Source organism: Epinephelus fuscoguttatus, linkage group LG7 (genome assembly GCF_011397635.1).
Source record: "Epinephelus fuscoguttatus linkage group LG7, E.fuscoguttatus.final_Chr_v1".
In the NCBI taxonomy this organism is placed as follows: domain Eukaryota; kingdom Metazoa; phylum Chordata; class Actinopteri; order Perciformes; family Serranidae; genus Epinephelus; species Epinephelus fuscoguttatus.
In genome coordinates this window covers 17,304,672-17,326,012 of record NC_064758.1, presented here as the reverse complement: position 1 = coordinate 17,326,012, position 21,341 = coordinate 17,304,672, and the positions used below count along the sequence as shown (strand labels likewise).

Here is a 21,341-nt window from a genome sequence, read left to right as displayed (position 1 = left end):
ACCGACACAGAAATCTACAAGATACAAGCTGACAGAAGCGAGGAAGCTAAAGCACAAACCTTTAAGGAATTATTTTCTGGTGTGAAGAAAAAGAAAGTACGAACAGTTCTAATGAAAGGAGTGGCTGGCATTGGTAAAACATTTCAAACAAGTTTGTTTATGGTGGACTGGGCAAAAGGAAACTCCAACACAGAGATAGATTTGATAGTGTCATTGAAGTTCAATGAGCTGAATTCAAAAAGAGACAGAGTTCAAACCATGAAAGATCTGATTCGTCATTCCATCAATGATGAACAAGGAATTTACAAGTACAACAAATGTAAAGTAGCTTTTGTCCTTGATGGCCTGGAAAAATATGAACTTCCTCTGGATTTTGCAAACAACGAGGAGATGACCGATATGGAAAAGCCAGCCACGATGGATGTGTTGCTAACAAACCTCATCAAGGGGAAACTGCTTCCCACTGCTCATCTCTGGATCATCTCTCAACCCTCAGGAGTTGATAAGATTCCTCCTGAATATATTGACAAAGTGACAGAATGTCGAGGTATGAAACTATGACACTCACAGATTTTTCATAGCTCATACTCTACTCATACTATATTAATCTGCATCATGTCTTATTGTTTTTCTTATAATGGGAAATTTGATTAGTTAATACAGCAAAGCTGTAGAAAAGACAATACTGAAATATTAGAAAATATTAACTTAAAAAAACAACAACTTTAAAAATAAACTTCATTGACTTCATCTCATTGAGAACCAATGTGTTTCAACAGAAGTGTTTTTCTTTTTAAAGACAGTTTACCTTAAAATGTGTGACTATCTGTTACAACTGTGTTGTAATATAAATGATTTATAGCGGTCTATGTTCAAAACAATCACTATTATGATACTGAAAGATAACTGATTCATGCTGCTTCTGTCCATCATCAGTGACTTTATTCTGTCTTTTTCAGAGACCTCAAAGCGACGGCAGAAGCTGGCGTCAGCATTGAGAGAAAGATTTCTTAAAGAAATCACTCAAGATGAAGACTTAAATCATCCTAACCAGAAAAACACAGAACACATCATTAGAGAAGACAGAAGTGGTGAGGTCAATGAGGAAGAGAAAAATGGATGTCCTGCGGCAAAGTCAGTGATCCAAGTGAACTCAGTATCTGATATCTTCAAAGACGGAAAAGGTCAAAAGATCAGAACTGTGCTGACCACTGGAGAAGCTGGGATTGGGAAATCTTTCCATGTGCAGAAATTCATAAAAGAGTGGGCCAGAAATGACAATAAGTCAATTTTACCTTGGTTGATAGATGCAGCAAAGGCAGGGATATATGGAAAAGAAGAAGAGGCAGCTGTATTTCCACTTCACATCTCTAAGCTTAATTTGATAAAAGAAGAAAAAGTCAGTTTGATGGGACTTCTTAATCATTTCTTCAAGGAAACCAAAGAATTTGTGATCTCTAACTTTGAACATCTCAAAGTTTTATTTGTTTTGGATGGACTGGAAGCTTATCAGCCTCCTCTTGACTTTGACAACAACAAGACCTTGACTGATGTCAGAGAGCCAGCTTCAGTGGATGTGCTACTGACAAACCTCATCAGAGGAGACCTGCTTCCTTCTGCCCGGCTCTGGATGACCTCCCGGAAGAAGCTGCCTGATGCACCTGTCGACAGGATGACAGAAATACGATGTAAGCTAATGGGTGGGGATGAAGGCTGTTGATGGAAACTGAACAAATAGGGGTGCAGTCAAACCTAACACATCTGAAATGTCTTAGTCAAAATAAAACAGTGGCCATGTAGCAGCAAAAAGGCTCAAACCTGCCATGGAATGAAAACTGAGACCCTGATCCTTAACGATTATACGTATTTTGCCAACCTCACTGTCAAACTCACAGTGGTGTAGCTGAAGAAATTTTCACATTCACACACTGTAATTTTTTCTTTGGGTATGTAGCTAATTCTGGCACTGTAGGCTGCCATAAAGAAGAGTACAGTAAAGAAATGTTTGGAAGTTGATTGACAAAAGTCCATTAAAATGTTTACGGAACAGCCTCAGTTCCAATCCTTAGGATTGGTTTGGGACATAGCTGTTTTTAATAACACATTTTTTTTATTACATATTCATCCAGTTGCCTCCAGTCATTGGAGCAAGCACCTATAATGTAACCAAGGATAAAATAAAAAAATAATAAAATAAAATATAAAACCACATTGCTCATATTCAGCCTCTTTTAGGCTGTTTCTCAAGTGTTTCAAGCCCTGCTTCACTTTTAGTTGGCCAGTGTGCACCTAATCAAAGCAAATACAAAACAACAACTTAATTCTTGATGTTATGGTTTCCATTTGATGATCTGCACTATGATTGCACCTCAAGCAATTTATCTGAACTATTGTCTAATTTCTGTCCAACATAACTTAAAAATCATATTTTCTTACAGGTAAGCCTGATGTTGAAAGTCAACACATGCTCAAATCTCAGCTGAAGGAGCAATTTACCCATGTTCCTGAGGGGATGGATACGCAGAAAACCTCTGCTCTTCTAAACGAAATCTACACAGACCTCTACATCATAGAGGGAGAGAGAGGAGAGGTCAATGTTCAGCATGAGATCAGACAAGTTCAAGGTGCAAAGTTCAAACCAGAGGGACAAGAAACATCAATAAAATATAATAACATCTTCAAACAGTCCGGGGAAAATAAACCAAAAATTAGAACAGTGCTAACGTTGGGAGTGGCAGGCATTGGAAAAACATTTGCTACAAAGAAGTACATGCTGGACTGGGCTGAGGATGAGGACCACGGGATGTTTTTTATATGTTTCCACTTTCTTTCCGGGAGCTGAATTTGAGAAAAGAGCAAGAGCACAGCTTGGAGGATCTCATTCACCAGTTTTGTCCAGCTATGATGACATCCGAAATAACGGACTATAACAAGTACAGAATTCTGATTGTCCTTGATGGTCTCGATGAATGTCGCCTCACGCTTGACTTCAATGAAAGTAATAATTGGACAGACGTGAGAAAGCCAACCTCAGTGAATGTACTGCTGACAAACCTCATTCAAGGAAATCTGCTTTCGGAAGCTCAAATCTGGATCACCTCCCGACCTGCAGCATCCAACAATATTCCTGCTGATAAAGTTGACCGGGTGACAGAGGTGCGAGGATTTAATGATGAGCAGAAGGAGGAGTACTTCAGGAGGAGATTCAGTGATAAAGTTATGGCTGAGAAAATCTTGTCCCATGTCAGGAAATCAAGGAGCCTTTACATCATGTGTCACATCCCTGTCTTCTGCTGGATCACAGCAAACGTTCTGGAGGACTTTGTGAACAGAAACCAAGAAGAAAGAATGCCCAAGACTCTCACTGACATGTACATTTACTTTCTTGTCTTGCAATGCAGACAGGCTAATGTGAAGTATGGTGAGGATGAAACAGGCGAAGGCTCTGAGAGAGGTTCGTGCTGGAATACCAGGAACAAGGAAACAATCATGTCTCTGGGGAAACTGGCATTTGAAGGGCTACAGGAAGGAAACTTTGTCTTCACTGAGGAAAACTTGACTGAGTGCAGTGTTGACATCACAAAAGCTGCAGTCTTCTCTGGATTATTCACTCAGATCACACGAGAGGGCCCTGGGCCGTACAAACAGAAATTGTTCTGCTTTGTCCATCTGAGCATCCATGAGTTCCTGGCAGCTTTTTATGTCTTTCACACATTCAACAACACAGGTGAAAATCTGCTGACCGTGCCTGCTTCAACAGTTGAAGGCTTGCCTGCTGCAGACTTCTACAAGATAGCGGTGGATAAGGCTTTGGGTAGCCAAAATGGAGACTGGGATCTGTTTCTCCGCTTCCTGCTAGGCCTCTCCCTGGAGACAAATCAGAATCTACTGCAAGAGCTGCTGAAGAAAACAGAGAACAACAAAAAAACCAACAATGACACCATTCAGTACATCAAAGAAAAGATCAGAGAAGAGAACAGTGATGCTGATAAGAATTGCAATCTTTTCCACTGTCTGAACGAGCTGAATGACCACTCTCTTGTTGAGGAAGTGAAAACGTACCTGCGCTCAGAAACAGTCACATTTGAAAATTTCTCTCCCTCCCAGTGGTCAGCTCTGACTTTTGTGCTGCTGACATCAGATGACAAGCTTGATGTGTTTGATCTAAAAAAGTACCGGAAATCAGACGAAGTTCTTCTAGGAATGTTGCCTGTGGTCAAGGTCTTCAGAACTGCTTTGTAAGTACTTTTAAATGCTCTCTTATAAATGCTCTTGCAAATATGATTGTTATCTTGCAGTGCACTACATACAAAGTATATCTATTTATTTCCAAACTAAAAGCGGGTTACCATTTCCAAGAGGGCCTGAAGTAGGCTAACAATGGGCTGTAATAAGTCCTGTTTTAGTAATGGCAACAACTATAAAAATCTGCTTAATTTAGGCCCCTTGTGTGTCTGGTCATGTGGTTAATGGGACTACAAGTTGGGCCCATGTTTTATCCATACACATGGTGAAACTTGTCATAAGTTGGGTGAGCCTTCCAGTGGAAGCTCAGTTGTTAAATAATCTAGTTGGCACAGAATCTGTATACAATCATTTTCCAAACCCATTTTTATCTTTAGTTTTTATGCCAATTGCTTGATGTGCTGTTTAAAAGTGAGATTGGTTTGTTGCCAAAATCCCAGGTATTTATATGATTGAACATTTTAATTTTGTTACCATAAGTATATGGGTGGCAGGGAGATAAATCACAGTTTTTATAATAAAACAGATTTTGTCTTGAGATTAAACAGATGTTTGACGAATGTTAAATCTAGAATATAACCATGATGTAACTTGAGCTGACGAAAAGCCAAATGTATACAAGACTATTGTCTGCATAAAAATGGGTATTATAAGTCTGTGTTGGAGTGATATTGTTTGTATAGACTCTTAATAAGTAAGGACCCAACACAGATCCTTGAGGTACCCCCTTATTTATCCCTGAAGGTCAAAAATTTGCTGTGGCTAGAGAGCACTGTTATATTCTGGATCGGCACATGGTTGCCTGTCAAGCAGAGTTTCCAGGATCTTTTAAAGAGGGAGATTTCAGAAACTGGGGGATAACTGATGCTATTCAGTGGATCCACTTTTTTGCAGTGGGATGACATGATACTGTTGGTGTCTTAGTAATTAGTGCTGTGATAGTACTGTGATTGAGTTTGTCTTATCAAGAGAACAACATAGTGTCCATGATGTCTAAATATTTGCCAAAAGACCACTTTTTTTATTTGGTGAGACTTCAGTGGAGCTTTATTAAAGATGCCTACAAATGTTTTTACAGGCTGAGTTGGTGTGAGCTCTCTGAGAAATCCTGTAGCGGTCTGTCATCCTCAGTCCTCAGCTCCGCATCCTGTAATCTCACAGAGCTGAACCTGAGTCACAATGACCTGCTGGATTCAGGTGTGCAGATGCTTGCTGATGGCCTCCAGAGTATACACTGTAAACTGGAGATTCTCAAGTAAGTTTACAATACATTAACTGTGCATTTTATAATGACCAACCAACTAACAGTCATTAACAAGAATGGGAGGTTGTAATGTGTATTTCTAAGTAAAGTTATTCCAAAGTGAAAAAAAGTTCATTGTGCAGTGCGGCAAAAGTTTTGGTATAGAATGACACCAAAGTAAGAGACTAAGGAAGTATGGACAAATTAGGAGCTGAATTTGAAAATTTGACAAAGGTTAACAATGTTGTTTTCTTAAAAACAAAATAAAATAAAAATCTCACGGTAATTTCAGCTGTTTAAAGATGTGTACACACTGTAAACCCGAATAAGTTAAGAATACTAAAAACTTTTGTGGAAACCGATTACCTCAAAGTTTTTGAGTAAGTAAGTTAGAATATTTAAGTTTGGTGTACTTACATATTTTACATCATTTACACTCAAATAGTACTTGTTATTTAAAAAAAATTTGTGAGTGTCCTGTACTTAAAACATTTGTTTTAATTTGTATATATGTTTTAATTTCTTTGTAATTACTTGTTATTATGACATAGTACTTAATTGATCAACATCTTTAAACTCAAAAAATATACTGGTTAATAACCAAAAAGATAGTTTTACAAAGCTCATAAACTAATATTTTTTTTAAGTTCAGAATACTCAAATAAACTTCTTCACACAAATGTAGAATATTTCAATGTTTTTTATTCAGATTTTATTCTTTTTCTCCAAACCACTTTGAATAAACACACATCTGTATCCATGGGCAACTTGTAAAGACTGGCCAACAACATCTGAAAATGTAAACACACCCCATTTGCATATCATGAACTGTCAACATATATACATCCACACATACATTATATAAAAACAGATTTGTATGGTTATGTGTAAATCACTGCAAATGTTTAAATGTTTGTATAAAAGCATTGGGAACTTGTGCTCAGTGTAAAGGTATGGCCTTTCAAAACAGTATCTTCAAGTTATTTTACATCTATGGCCATTCAAGGAAATAAATAATTTGAAATGAATAAAAAATAAATTAAATAAATAACCAAAAAGTAAATATCAGGATATCAGATAAAAAAAGTAAATCCAAAAATAAAGTCAAGTCATTGCACATGAATAAAAAAATAAATCAAACCAAAAGGAAATTTATAGATTTAAAATCTATGCCTTTTGAAAAGAAAGGCCAACAAAAACACCGTTTCTCCAGGTAAATGAATTAAACACACCCTTTTGGTGACTTGTTTTTCTCCTGCACTCACCGTGGTGCATTTTTGGAATTTAGTGTATATCTGCATAAGCAGAAAAAACAACCTGTTGAATTATTCTGCATAAGCAGAAAAAACAACCTGTTGAATTATTCCTTCCTTGACCCAGGAGGACAACAAGAGGGTTATCCCTCTTGTTGTCCTCCTGGGTCAAGGAAGGAAGAAAAGAAAGATGGAGGAAGGGAACAGATTGGATCATGGCAGGAAGAAGAATGTAGGGAAAGAAGGGAGGTAAGAAGTGAAAAGGATGGTGGGAAGAAGGAAGGGAGAATGGAAGGAAAGAAGGATGGGCAAAGTGAACAGATTGGGTCTAGGGAGGAAGAAGGAAAAAAGACTTAGGGAAAGAAAGAAAGAAAGAAAGAAAGAAAGAAAGAGAGAAAGACAGACAGACAGACAGACAGACAGAAAACAGATTGGGTCTAGGAAGGAAGAAGGAAAGGAAATGATGTTAGAAGAGGGGAGAAAGGAGGGAAAGAAGGAAGGGAGGAACAAAGCAAGGAAAGGAGGGATGGAGAGACAGAAGGAAGGGAGGAAAGAAGGACCATTTGAAACAGATTGGGTCAGTTTGACCCAGGAGGACAACAGGCACATCTTAAATAAATCTAACAAAAAAATGCTACATCATACAGATAACGTCTACTTTGTAAGCAGGTCATTTTTCAAAGCGAGCAGAGCAGGTTTCAGGGGTGCACCATCATCCAACCCCATTACAACCTTTTGTATGAAGGTGAAGGTGCCAAGTAGTTTCTTTGGGTAGTCCAAATGCAGAACATACACCAGGCCAAACAGTAACACATATGCATCGGCAAACGTGGCAATGTCCCTGATGATGAATTCATCTTCCACCACAAAAACGGCAAATGTGTCCTGCACGGAAGGATTGCGTGAAGCCTGCCAATGCGTGTGCTGCCAGGTTGTCAGACACAACACAAAGAACAGTACCTTGAACTGACTGGCCAAGAGACTCAATGAATACACCGTCTTGTTCAAGAGTGCAAAGGTCTTGTAACAAAGGACGGAGAACTGTTTTGTATCCATACTTCTGGACATCAGGGACCTTACAAATTGCTGCTAGCTGAATAACATGCAGCGCTGATCTGTATTTAAGTGGTAGATCTGCAAGCACCCAGTAAACTGAGCACAGTTTGTGTATTTTTCTTGAAGTGCCTAAAGGATTGGCAATTTCAATATCATCAATGTACAATAAAATTGGCAGTGAGAGTTCTAAGGAAGACAACAAATTATTCTTTTGAAAATATAAACCATCTTGGTGGCTCGTATAATGGCCTTTTTGTGACACCTTTGTTTCCTTTATTCTTTCTAGGATGTCTGTGTGTTTAAACATTTCCTGGATCACCTGGAGAATAGGGACATAGGCTACTCTGCATCCAGGCTCCAACTCATACTGCACTGGCTTCACAACAGGGAAATTTTTTTCAACAAATGTTTTTCTTCGTTTTTTAGTTGACATCTCCTCCCCTTTAGTTGTGGCACTGACAAAAATATTTGTCTTCATAACCTCATTTACTAAATCATTCAGGGTAGCTTCAGTAATAGAGATATCATGCCTCTGTAGTGTCTCCTTTACAGTATCCCTGATGAGAGGCTGAGACAAGGAAAATATCTGACTGAGATGATCAACTATTTCCTGAGTTGCCAAGTCAGAAATGTGGAGAACAGTTTGCATCTTGAGGAATAATGAGGAGAGATTATGGCGCAATTGGTCTCTCAACTGACTGGAGTCACATACACTGTCATCCTCAGGATTATCAAATGAGTCTGCATGTTGGGATAGGGAATTATCTTCATAATCAAGGTCAGCAGCATTTACAGTAGCATTTTCTGTTGAAACTATCTCATCACTAAAGTCTGAACTATTTGCATGTATCCTACTTTTGTGTGTATTAAAGAAGAATACACATTAGTGCTGTAGTTACAGTTTTTAAATGGGCATGTGATCGTCTCACGTTTTTTTAAATGGCCCCTTAAATGAGTGAACAATGTTTCTTGTGAGAATGGCTGTTTCAAGTTACACACAGAACAGGTAAAAGCTGCCCTTTCTGCTTGTGCCATGTCACTTGCACTGGGTCTACACACATCTCTGTGAAACCGTGACAGATGAATTTTCAAGGCATTAAAGGACAGAAATGTACAAATACAAGAGTCATGGAGACATGGTAGAGGCTAACTCTAGAATAATGGCTGTGTTTCAAGCGATAGTGCCGGAATAACTGTGCCCGGTGTCTGCAGACACAATACACAATTTGCACTTCCACTCCATTACTCAAACAAAAGTCGTCTTCAGTGTCTTTCAAGATCAATGTTTACCATAGAGGTTCTGTGCCATTAACTGCTCTCAGTGCTCTTCACTGGTCTCAGGTGTTTGATCCTGTGGGATGACATAAAAAAATAGTACTCTGAAACCACTCAAACAATGCAGTCCAAATTTCTAATTAGAATATTTTAGCTAGAAATAAATGAAGTAATTTATACATTTTAAAACACAGATTGTGAACCCTTTCCAATCTTTGTTAAATGCGGTGGACTAAGCTATTTATTAAGCTATTATTTTTCTGACAAAAAAGACTAAACAACTGTACAATGTAGCCTATAGTTAATCTAATCTCTTAACAACTAAGGATGGCATAGTTATTTCTTTTATCCCTTTAAACATAGAAAACAGCATTATCGGGCTCACCAAAAAATACAATTAAAAGCAAAGACAATTATCAGCAACATTAAATTCAATGGATACATCTTTACATCAAAAATGAACATAAACAATACCTTGTTTGCCAAGGATGTCTTGTGCTGGGTACCAACTTCAGCCGGCATGGGACAGACTTGAGCCGACAGGGACAGATTTCAGCCGACAGGGACAGATTTCAGCCGACAGCGACAGATTTCAGCCGACAGCGACAGACTTCCGCCGACAGGGACAGACTTCAGCCGACAGGCACAGATTTCAGCCGACGGGGACAGACCAGCCGATAGGGACAGACTTCAGCCGACAGGACAGACTTGCCTACAGGGAAAGACAATTAATTAGTCACCAGTTAGTTCTCTCTCTCTACCACAGCTACTGGCACGCGAGAAACACAGAACAGGAAACCTGCTTTATTTTCAAAATAAAGTACATATTTTGACTATCTAATAAAAGGGATGGGAAGCTCCCTGGTAGAGATAGGAGATAATAACTAGGACATAATAACTTACACTTTTAAAGCTGGTTTGTGATTATAACATTAATATGTATCAATTCTGGTTGAAATCTGCATTATCTGGCTCACCAAAAAATACAGTTAAAAGCAAAACAATTATCATCAACATTCCTGCCCAAACATTAAATTTAATGGATACATCTTTACATTAAAAATGAACATAAACAATACCTTGTTTGCTAAGAATGCCTTGTGCTGGGTACCAACTTCAGCTGACAGGGACAGGAGGGGACAGATTTCAGCCAACAAGGACAGACTTGCGGACAGGGACAGACCAGCCTACAGGGAAAGACAATTAGTATGTCTGCTTTCTTGAAGTAAACAACTCCTTCGGTTCACCTGACGTTATCTGAAAAAAAAAAAGTGTTTTGTGGGATGTAAATAGTCTGAACAGCTTAACATTCGTCCGCTCCAATTATACACAAACGAGAATCCCCCCCTCCCCAAACAAATGTTAACTTTACCAGCAGAAGTAAATTTATAAAGAACAATACCGTAGACTGAAAATATGTATTGTCATTATGATTATTGCACTCAGTTCACGCAACACGTCCTCACCAAAGACCGGTAACGTAATGTTAACTATGACCACGTGTTACGCTGAATTTGTAAACAAGTGCAAAAACTGTTCACACTGAGCAGCACCGGACTTGTCTGTATCATGCCTTTGCCACGTTACTACTACTACCGTTAGTACTAACACCGGACTCGTCTGTATCATGCCTTTGCCACGTTACTACTACTACCGTTAGTACTAACACCGGACTCGTCTGTATCCACCCCACCACCCACACAAACAAACACACACACACACACACCGTCTTCTTACTTCGAGTGGGAGGCGGCTTTACCGGGTCATACCGGCTTATTTTCAACCAAATGTTAACTTTACCAGTAGAAACACATTTATAAAGAATAAAAATAGCGTCGACTGAAAATATTTATCGTCATTATTGCACTCAGTTTGCAACACGTCCTTGCCAAAGACCGTAACTGTGACCGCGTTACGCTGAATGTGTAAAATAAAGCGCAGACAAACAAAAAAAACTATTTCATTGTGGCATTTATACAATTAAACAACATGCAAGTCATTTTGGAAGACTTTACCCTTATACTTACAAGTTTTCTTAACTTCAGCAGTCGATACACTCCCCTCGCTTCACGACCGCCATGTTGGTTTGATTTTGCCTCGTTCGGTCCCGCCAACGTAATGACGCACTGACGTCATTACGTTGCACGCCTCCGTGCATTCAAAGATTTTGAGTAAGATCGTGATGATCACTCAGACAATTTAAGTAGCACAAAATTATAACTGCATTCCTCCTTCGGAACACTTAGTAACTTAAAGTTGGGTTGACTTGATAGCGGATTTTGATTGTTGTTTCACAATACTTTTGAGTTAGTAGTAGTGTTCGGGTTTACAGTGCACAGTTGAGCTCTCTCTGTCCTTGTTCATGCCGCCAACCCAAATCAGGTTTTTGGCAGATACAGATTATATCTAGATTGATTTTAAAATGCTTGGACATGTGATGTGATTTTTGCAAACCCGATCCAAACTCTCAAACTAGACAGTGCTGATCAAATATGAATCATGATTCTGTCACTGCATTGCCTTTTATCTCCTCAAATGTTTTTATCAACATGTTTCAACATATTTTAGTGTACTGTTTAGCTGTAAAATGACAAGCTTGTGACCTGGCTGTCATACTGAAAACAGTCAAGCAAAAACCAAGTACCGCCCACCGGCCAGAGCAAACTTTCCTATTTAAACAGAACACTCTCGATGAGGAAACACAGTATTATGAAATTAAATGACAACAAAGACAATTTAGAAAAATGATGGTTAAACATGATTTTCTGTGGTAGATGGCTATATATGTGCTATAAATCTGAGGTGTCCTGATATAGATACTAATGGACTTTGGAAAATCTGTCCTTTACACTGCCATGAACTTGGTATGCCCTTTATTTTCCAACATCAGTACTTTTGCACTTTACTTTTACTGTATTTTGAATTTTTCTCAAATGTTATAACCATTAAAAACATGATAATCGTGTGTGTGTGTGTGTGTGTGTGTGTGTGTGTGTGTGTGTGTGTGTGTGTGTGTGTGTGTGTGTGTGTGTATGTGTGTGTGTTGTCTGCAGGTTGTCAGGTTGTCAGGTGACAGAGAAAGGATGCTCATCCCTGGCCTCAGCTCTCAGGTCCAAAAATGCCTCCAAACTGAAACAGTTGGATCTCAGTTACAATCACCCAGGAGCTGATGGGAAGAAGATGCTCTCTGATATAGCTGCAGATCCAAATACGAGTCTGAAGACACTCTGGTATGTTAAGATGTCAGGGTGTGTATTTACATATGTACACTTATGGTGAAATAGCTGTTTCACCCACTTATACAGTAATAAGACTACATCTACACAAAGGCAAAATCTAATCCAAGTCTTTTATCTCATTAGGTAGCAGGCTAGTCACCAAAACACTCAGTTACCTTCTTATTAAAGGATAACTTCGGTATTTTTCAACCTGGGCCCTATTTCCCCATGTGTATGTGTGCGTATGATTCATAGGTACAACTCGTTTTAAAATTGGTTCAGTATTGAGGGAGGTGGATGCAGCCGGCAACCGCGAGGTAGATATGGGGGCAAATGCGTCCTGTATAAGTTTGCGCAATAAAAGTGCTTTTTTTCGCCACTGACCGGTTCAGATCGCCAGTGCTATCTCTGTAAATAGCATACTAAGCGTTTCCCTGACCCTTCACCTCTGTGAAGCTGTGTGTGACATCATCTTGCAAGAGCTTTGCTTGTTGCCGGAAGGGTTATCCTTTAAGAGAAAATATCTCTGTTACACTTGACATTGACATGTATTTGGATATACTATCAGGATAAAGAAAGCACATGTTCAGGCAAAGTTACACATTGTGATACTCCATACAATGTGACCAAATTCTTACAAAAACAATCTGTCCAACAAGCTGAAAAATCACTTTACTCCACCTCTTAATGCTAGCATATGCAAGCCCGGCAGAAGCTACAAATCACTAGCAAATTTCCCTACAAAAAGTTATTTAAAAAAAATAAATGATGCCCGTCCATGGCGTTGCTTACCTTCTCCTGGGATGTGCCATGTTTTTCACATTTACACCAGCCACACCAAACTCACAGTGTGGGCAGAACTGACATAGCCAGAACACTTAGCATTTACCTACACTCACCATCTACACCTGATTAAACCCAGTTGTACATGATGCCCGTAGACAAACCTTATTTTCTGCAGTATTAATTCTGTTGGTATCAAAAGCACCTTGTTGCTCAACACTCAAGCAGCGGCAGTGAGTAAAAAAGTAAATCTATATTTTCTTGTGACCTTCGTAACAGGATACAGATGTTGCTTGGAGGTGGTGTGTTCCACCAAAGTGCAGTTTTTAAGTTGTATTCTATTGAAGTTGGACATTTCTTTTTGTGATCTTCATTTGTTCAGTTTGGAGCATGATGGAGTGCATCGGTTAAAGCCAGGGATCAAAAAGTGTAAGTCGTTATTATGTTCAATTTTCTTCTCTTCTTCTTTGTCTTCTTCTTCTTCTTCTTATCATTAGTAGTAGTAGTAGGCATGATATGAGATGAATTAGACACCATTTTTGTTATTTTCTCTGCCATCTTGATTGTAAGGAAGCTGGGAAGGACAATATCACCAGGGACAGCTCATGGCACAGTTGACAGACTGGGTCACAGTTGGCTGTCATGACTGCCACCTGGTTTTGTTCTGTCCTACCTGGAGCATTTCAGAAGTGGAGTGTTTTGCCTGCCCAATTTTCTAGACTCACAGATTTTCTGGATTTGGTAATATATGATATATGTGCTTTTACCATAAGTAAGTAAGTAAGCAGGCTCTGTAGTTAGTTGCGTGACTTTATTTTGTCTGTTTTGACTTATTGTTCTTTCCTACTTTATTATACTGTTGCCTACTGTTGCCAAAAGTGAGTCCTGTTGAAAGGATCAAAGATTTGTGGTTGTGTTTTAGTCATTGAAAATACTTTCATCCTCACAATTCTATTGTATATCTATTATATAGCTAGAGGTTAAAGAATATTTGAAAAATGCATATTCAGATTTAGAGAAGGATAGGATAGTAGGTTTTCCACCGGATATCCCTCCATTAGGAGGGATAGAGCATGAGATGGATGTCAGGCCATCAAGGTGGAAGGAAGTTCTGGAGGCGGTCAGGCCCCAACCGGGTTTATAAAAGTGCACCTGATATCCTTAAATTTTTGTGGGAACAGCTAAGAATAGTTTAGGAGAAACAAATTATCCCAAGAGAGGGCGTAGGACAGGGGGTGTCCTCATTCCTAAGGAGAAGGGGTCCGTGGACCTTAGCCAGTTCCGGATGATTACTCTCTTGAATGTAGAGGGGAAGATTTTCTTTAGTGTAGTAGTGCAGAGATTAGCTAGCTACTTGGAAAGGAATAGTTTAATAGATACTATGGTGCAGAAGGCAGGAATACCAGGTTTTGCTGGGTGTTTAGAGCATACCAGCATGATCTGGCACCAGATTACGGCAGCGAAGATTAACAAAAGGGACCTGCATGTAATATTTTTAGATCTTGCAAATGTGTTTGGTTCAGTAACACATAGCCTTATTTGGAGTGCGTTTGACTACTTCAATGTGCCACAGGTAGTTGTTAACTTAGTGAAGGCATATTTTCAGGATATGAGATTGTGTCTAAGTATGGCAGGTTTCACCACAGGTTGGCAGAGGCTAGAAATAGGTATTATGGCAGGGTGTACAATTTCTCCATTAGCTTTTACTGTGGCGATGGAAGTAATCATCAGGGCTTCCAAGTGGGTAGTAGGTGGAGAGAGACAACAGAACGGGTTGCATTTTCCACCAGTTAGGGCTTACATGGATGACATGACACTGGTGACCACAACAATGCCATGTACAAAGAGGCTACTAGAGAAAGTAAATAAGAACCACAAGTGGGCCAGCATGAAGATCAAGCCTAGTAAGTCTAGAAGCATCTCGATACGTAGAGGGAAGTTAAATGATAGGAAGTTTGTCACAGATGATGAGGAAATCCCAACAATTAGGGAAAAGTCAGTAAAGAGCTTAGGTAGGTGGTACAATGTGGAGTTAAATGATGAGGAACAGGTGGTGAAATTTAGAAAAGATGTGGCTGAAGGATTGGATAGAATAGATAAATCAGAACTTCCAGGAAAGTTGAAGTTGTGGTGTTTGCAGTTTGGCCTATATCCTAGGTTAACGTGGCCATTGTCAATTTATGAAATTCCAATATCCGTTGTGGAGAGAGTTGAAAGGTTGGTTAGCTCCTATATTCGGAAGTGTTTGGGTGCTCCTAGGTGTCTAAGTAGTGTTGCATTGTATGAAAAAGGGATACTTCAGCTGCCAGTATCTAGTTTAACAGAGGAATTTAAATGTACCAAGGTCAGGACAGAACTGTTGTTATCTGGGAGTAGGGACGTGGTAGTTAGGAGTGTGGTTCAAAATCCAACCAAGGGGAGGAAATGGAAGCCAAGATCGGCAGTTCAGGAGGCAGAGGCAGCTCTTAATCATGCAGAGATTGTAGGTAATGTTCAGTTTGGCCGGGGAGGCCTGGGGCTTGGCTCAGGCAAACCGGTATGGAATAAAGCAGGTCTTAAAGATAAAAGAAAGCTGGTTGTGGAACAGATATGTAGACAGGATGAGATATTAAGGGATGCAAAGGTAGTGGCCCAGGCTAAACAGGGACAGTGGTTGAATCGGGAAAGAAGCTTAGTTGGAGGGACCCATCATGCCCATTGTGTTCAGGTACCGCAACCTTAAAGCATATTTTGTCAGGCTGTAAAGTTAGCTTGTCACAAGGCCGGTATATATGGCAACATAACCAGGTGTTGCAAAGTTCAGCTGTAGACATCGAAGGGAAACAAAGACAGGCAAATTCAGAAGGTGTTAAGGATAGGAGTTCAGCAATTCAGTTTGTCCGTGAGGTGGAGAAATACAGAATGGATAAGTTAGTAAGGAGGCAAGGATGTGGCCGCCTAGAAGGTGCTTGTGATTGGGAAATGCAAGTAGATTTAGAGGGAAAGCTTGTTGTTCCCCAGGAAATAGTTTGTACCAATCAGAGGCCTGACATAGTGTTATGGTCAGTGAGTCAACGGATAGTTTATTTCATTGAGCTGACAGTTCCTTGGGAAGACTCAGTGGAAGAAGCCTATGAAACAAAAAACGCTTAGGTATGCAAACTTAGGAGCAGAAGCTGAGCAGTGTTGGTGGAAAACTAGGATTTGTCCAGTGGATGTGGGGTGCAGAGGATTCATAGCAAGATCAGCTGTCTTGCTCCTGGGGGAACTGGGAGTGTGGGGACAGAGTTTGAGGAAGACAGTGAAGGAAATGTCAGATGAAGCAGCTAGATCTGGTCAGTGGATTTGGATGAGGAGGAATAATGTCAGTTGGGGGCCAGCAGGGGGAACTACTAAGCAGGGTACATAACTGAGACCAGGTAGAGAGATCCACCAGTCAGTCCTCTCAGGAAAAAGTCCAGGAAGAGGAAGGTTATTTAAGTGTGGGATTGGCCTATTTGAATCCCTTTTGTTTGAGACCATGCTGCAAGGTGAGTGTGTTAGCTGATTCTGTGAGTTAATCTTTTGTATCTCCCTTAACTTTAGCTTATATTGGAGTTTTGATATGTAGCGTGTGAAATAGAGTATGGTGAATGTGCTAGGAAAGTTAGTATCGGCACGGTCACTACTTGGAGCTCGCATAAATGGAGCCTGGGTTTGTTGAAGGTGGCAGTGCTGTTTGGGCTGAGAAAGCCATGTCTAAGTAAGGTAAAGGAGGTTGTTGGGTTGGTGCAGGGAGGGGAGCAGTGAGACCTGGCATTAGGAGAGTGTCTCTGGGACGCCAGAGATCACTGTCTAGCCTCCTGGAGGTGTCGTGGGACCAACTAGAAGAAACACTGGTGAAAGGAGGTTCCCACCTGATGACCCCAAAGACATGTTTATCATAGGGCTTAGGAGGTTATTCACTGAGTGCTGATCCTTTATCTAGAGCACAAATTTCTTGTGTTTATTTGAACTATCTTTATTTGACATTCATTGCTTGTTAGGAGAAGTCTGTCTGCTCTGTGCAATGCACATGGCCCCCTCAAAAATAGACAATAACTTGTCCATGCATTTGTCTTCATTAGACTTGACTACTGTAATAGTTTCTTTACAGGTGTCTCTAAAAAATCTATCAGACAGCTGCAGTTGATTCAGAACGCTGCTGCTGCTTCATTAAAGGGATAGTGCACCCAAAAATGAAAATTCAGCCATTATCTACTCACCCATATGCCGAGGGAGGATCAGGTGAAGTTTTAGAGTCCTCACAACACTTGCAGAGATCCAAGGGGAGAGGGGGTAGCAACACAACTCCACCTAATGGAGGCTTATGGTGCCCCAGATTCAGACGTCCAAAAACACATAATTGAAACCACAAAATATCTCCATACTGCTCGTCCGTAGTGATCCAAGTGTCCTGAAGCCCCGGCAGTTGTTCAGAAAAACGTCATTTGAACTCTATTTTTAGCTTCATTGTAGCCTGTAGCTCTAACTGCTTCTCTGGGCACCGCGCTCATGTGTGTGCGCTTGCGCGAGACCGTGAGACATGGGCACCGCGTTCATGTGTGTTCACGTGCTTTTGCTGGTCTCGCACACAAGCACGCACACGTGAGCTTTTCACCTTGTCCTGATGCTTTTGATGTTTCATGTAGCACACTTTGAATTGCCTTGTTGCAATGTGCTGTGTTAATAACTTGCCTTGCCTTCTAACTAAATTGTGTGTTTTGTTTCTCTATCAGATGGTGTACACCTGAAGCTTGATGAAAACACAGCAGGCAAAAGGCTTTCTGTGTTTGAAGGGAACAGAAAAGTAAAAACTGTAGAGAAGGTGGAGGAGAAGGTGCTCCAACCCGAAAACAATGAAAGGTTTAAGAGGTCGCAGGTGATTTGTGAGGAGGGCCTGAAAGGCCTCTGCTACTGGGAGGTGGAGTGGGAAGGGATAGTCGGCATCGCAGTGACGTATAAAGCAGTGGGTAGGGGATGGGACAGCAGTGGTGGCCTGGGATGCAATGAGGTGTCATGGAGCCTGCTCTGCTCGAAGTCTGGATACATTCCATTACATGGCAAAGAATCCAAAACTATTGATACTAAGAAAAAGCCCAAAGTGCCCCTTCGTCACAAAATAGCAGTGTTTCTGGACTGGGAAGGTGGTACTCTGACTTATTACGGTGTCACATCAGGAAAGCTGAGCCACATACACACCTTCCGTGCTGAATTCAAAGAGCCAGTCTTCCCAGGCTTCTGGTTTAAGAAGGGCTCTGCCACTTTGTGTGAGACAGACTGAACCCCTCTGAGATGGGGAAAAGTACTGTAGTGATCCCTTGATGCTCATCTCCACATTTCAGTACATTAGCAAAAGCTCATCTGCATGATTTCAGTACCATAATATACAACTATTTTGTGCTGTTTTTCCTTTACCTGTTCATACTGTACTCATACTCATACATTATGAAAGAAGTGAAGTTGTTCATTAAATGATGTGATGAAGAAAACAAATACAGCTTTTTGTAAAACTTTGAAATATACATTTTACCATTTTTTTCAATCTGTAGTCAAATCATCTTTGCATACAAAACATTTACCTCCTTGTCATCTTTTTCATAAATATGCAGCAGCGGAGCCTTCTGTAGGCAACATAGGCAGTTGCTGTTTATTTGAGTTCATTTCTAAAGAGGAAACTTGCTTAGGGTGCCAAATGTGCCTGGCACTGCAAATATGTTTTCTTATAATGCACTGTAGATTGTGTGTTAATGATCATTCTGACACTACAGAGGACAACAATGAAAATTGCTGTAAGATTTTTAATACGTGTACTGTTCATTCCTCCCTGCTTGAATTGACAAAAGTATGAGGGAGCTCCTTAAAGATTTACTATGTAGGACTTTCTTTAAAAACCCTCTCAGTCATTACTTAAGTCTTCTAGAAATGTATAGCGCTGTGTTCTTTTTATTTTCCATGTTTGGTACTATTATGGCTGTGTACCCTCCACAGCACTCAGGTGAGGTAAGGGCTTTAAAAAAAGAGACACAGTGCCGAAAAAATGCAAATATAGCAAGGTGAAATGAGAGTGAATGTGGCTTTTGGCTTTTACTTTCACTGTGCTGGTGTGTATATAAACAGTAATGGACAATCCTGCATAGTGTACTTTTAAACTCGGTGGAAGTACGAGTGTATATACAGACTGAAGCAAATGTACAGCATTTAACCAGCCTTACTCCTGTCTGCTGCAGTACTTTTGTTCCACTAGAGTTCCAAAGATATTATAATGAAACTTTTAGGATTTGATGTATTTCATGTTAGAATGTGTCAATGTGACTATTAGACTGTGATAAAATGGAAGTGGCATGTCTAACCTGCTGTTTATTAGTAAAGATCCATTGTACTACTGACATAATGTTTATTTGTTTTTTTTAATTTTTGAATATTTATGTGCACAGTGATAAAGAATCTATCAAATCCATGATATTCTTAAGACTGAAATATGTTGACTAATGAGATTGTGATGTAAAGATATGAAAATGTTTCTCTCATTCATGTTGTTATGCCTTTAAAAAAATTAAACTTTTTCTATTGAAACTAACGTAACTGTACAACTTCTATTATAAATATAAACTTTATACAATCACTCTTTTCTCCTATTGTACTATGTTCCATTTTGTTTTGCAGTTTTTATTTTTTTTAATTTGAAGGATCAGTGTGTACGATTCAGGGGGATTTAGAAGCATCTAGCATTGAGGACTGCAGCGTCCATCAGCGAGAGCCAAATTATCTGCAGATCTCCTCCTCTCCTGAACAAATGGGTGATCAAAACCAATAAAAACACTGAATCAAGCATTTTCTATTTTACAAATCAGTGTTTCTCCAGTGCTATTTTATTCAGCATGTCACAGACCGGCTGCTTGCCCAGGATCTGCCAATGTGTGCTCACCTTTTTTTGTTAATAGATTAAAATCCAGACTTTCAGGAGGTTTTTACTGGGAGCTGATTAATCCGCAGAGGTCTCTTCCTCTCCAAAACAAACTGACCAAGTGATTTAAACTGGTAAAAAGACTTGAGTGAAGCAGTTTCATGTTAGAAAAATCTTTTTTTTTTTTTTTTTTGGACGCTGTTGTCACAGATGGCCAGCAACTACAGTGGTTGATGCAAAGCTGCAAATGGAATTATCTAGAGCCAGTACTTGGTTTCTTTGGTAAGGTGAGGACCTGCTCCCTACGTAGATATAAATAGCTCCTTCTAAGGTCATGAAACAAGATTTTTTATTTTCAGGTGATCTATACATTTAAGAAAACACACTCACTATATTACATATAATCTCTGCCAATATAGCCCCCTAAATCCTACACGCTGGACCTTCTGGTGTGTGTGTGTGCAACATGAACAACTTAAAGGACTTAAAACATTTTTTCACCTGTATTAAAACAATATTAACATGCTCATATGCACACTGAAACAAAATTCATTTGATTTGTTTACAGTGGTCATTAAAAGATCCCACAGTTCTCGTTAGTGCAAATATATATTTTGAAGTTTAAGCAAGTGGGTATCTCCCACAGTTTGTGTTCATAGAACAACAGATAATAGAGGGATAGTAACAACAACAACAAGTTGATTTGTCTAAGTCAGACTGCTGAAGCTTCATATTAGCTTCTGATACACTTTTAAAAAATATTTTATTTGTAGATTTTCAGATTTTAATACAAACAAGTGCAGACAAATAAACAGTACAAAAAAAGAAGCTCATAGGTAGTATGACCAGCAAGAAGTTCAGCACCAACTACAGAATGTATGTCTGTACATAACACAAATGTTCTATCTATACATACATGCAAACACTAGGTCATTCTCGATAAATAGGACTTGAATGGTTGCGATGTTTCATCACAGATTACAGAGCTGAGGGAAACACTGTATCTTACTCTCTCCATGTGTTACAAGTTGGTGATTTCTGCCAACTAGTTCTTAAAAGAAGGCACATCCTTAGATTTCTTAAGAGTTAAAATATTCTTTCTTGCTAAAACCATGACATATTGTATTGTCTTTTGTTGCAAGTGGGGCAGGGCTAATATACTGGATGTCAGGTTCCACCCAGGGTGGCAGTGCGTGGGTCTGACCAGAACTTGTTTAGCTTAGGGCAAGACCAAAAGAGGTGGCCTAAGGTGTCCTCTGCTGATTTACATTTTGGGCAAAGTGAAAAGACAAAGGGAATAAAAGGAATGAGGTAGTGAGTAGAGTAGTGCAGCCTGTGAAGCCAGATACACTTTTCAATTCTTG

The 21,341-nt window shown here is 39.6% G+C and overlaps 1 protein-coding gene and 1 long non-coding RNA gene across 5 annotated transcripts in view; one reads left to right on the top strand and one right to left on the bottom strand.

Annotated features, from left to right (window-relative positions):
* Window positions 1-19,650, top strand: part of LOC125891424 (NLR family CARD domain-containing protein 3-like) — a 47,890-nt gene extending 28,240 nt beyond the window's left edge. The window contains exons 11-14 of one of the 4 annotated variants that reach the window (XM_049580714.1): window positions 5,324-5,500; window positions 12,126-12,302; window positions 13,456-13,502; window positions 17,810-19,650. In XM_049580714.1, coding sequence (XP_049436671.1) covers window positions 5,324-5,500; window positions 12,126-12,302; window positions 13,456-13,502; window positions 17,810-18,354 — 946 coding nt within the window. In that variant the 3' untranslated portion in view covers window positions 18,355-19,650. The remainder of the gene's footprint in view (window positions 1-5,323; window positions 5,501-12,125; window positions 12,303-13,455; window positions 13,503-17,809) is intronic. The other 3 variants (XM_049580715.1, XR_007449634.1, XM_049580716.1) reach the window with 3 other exon arrangements.
* LOC125891426 (uncharacterized) lies at window positions 9,143-11,955 on the bottom strand. Its single transcript, XR_007449635.1, has 3 exons — window positions 11,100-11,955; window positions 10,152-10,259; window positions 9,143-9,784 (listed from the first exon to the last, which is right to left on the bottom strand). It is a non-coding gene; the product is annotated as an uncharacterized LOC125891426 (long non-coding RNA).
* Window positions 19,651-21,341: the final 1,691 nt, after the last annotated feature.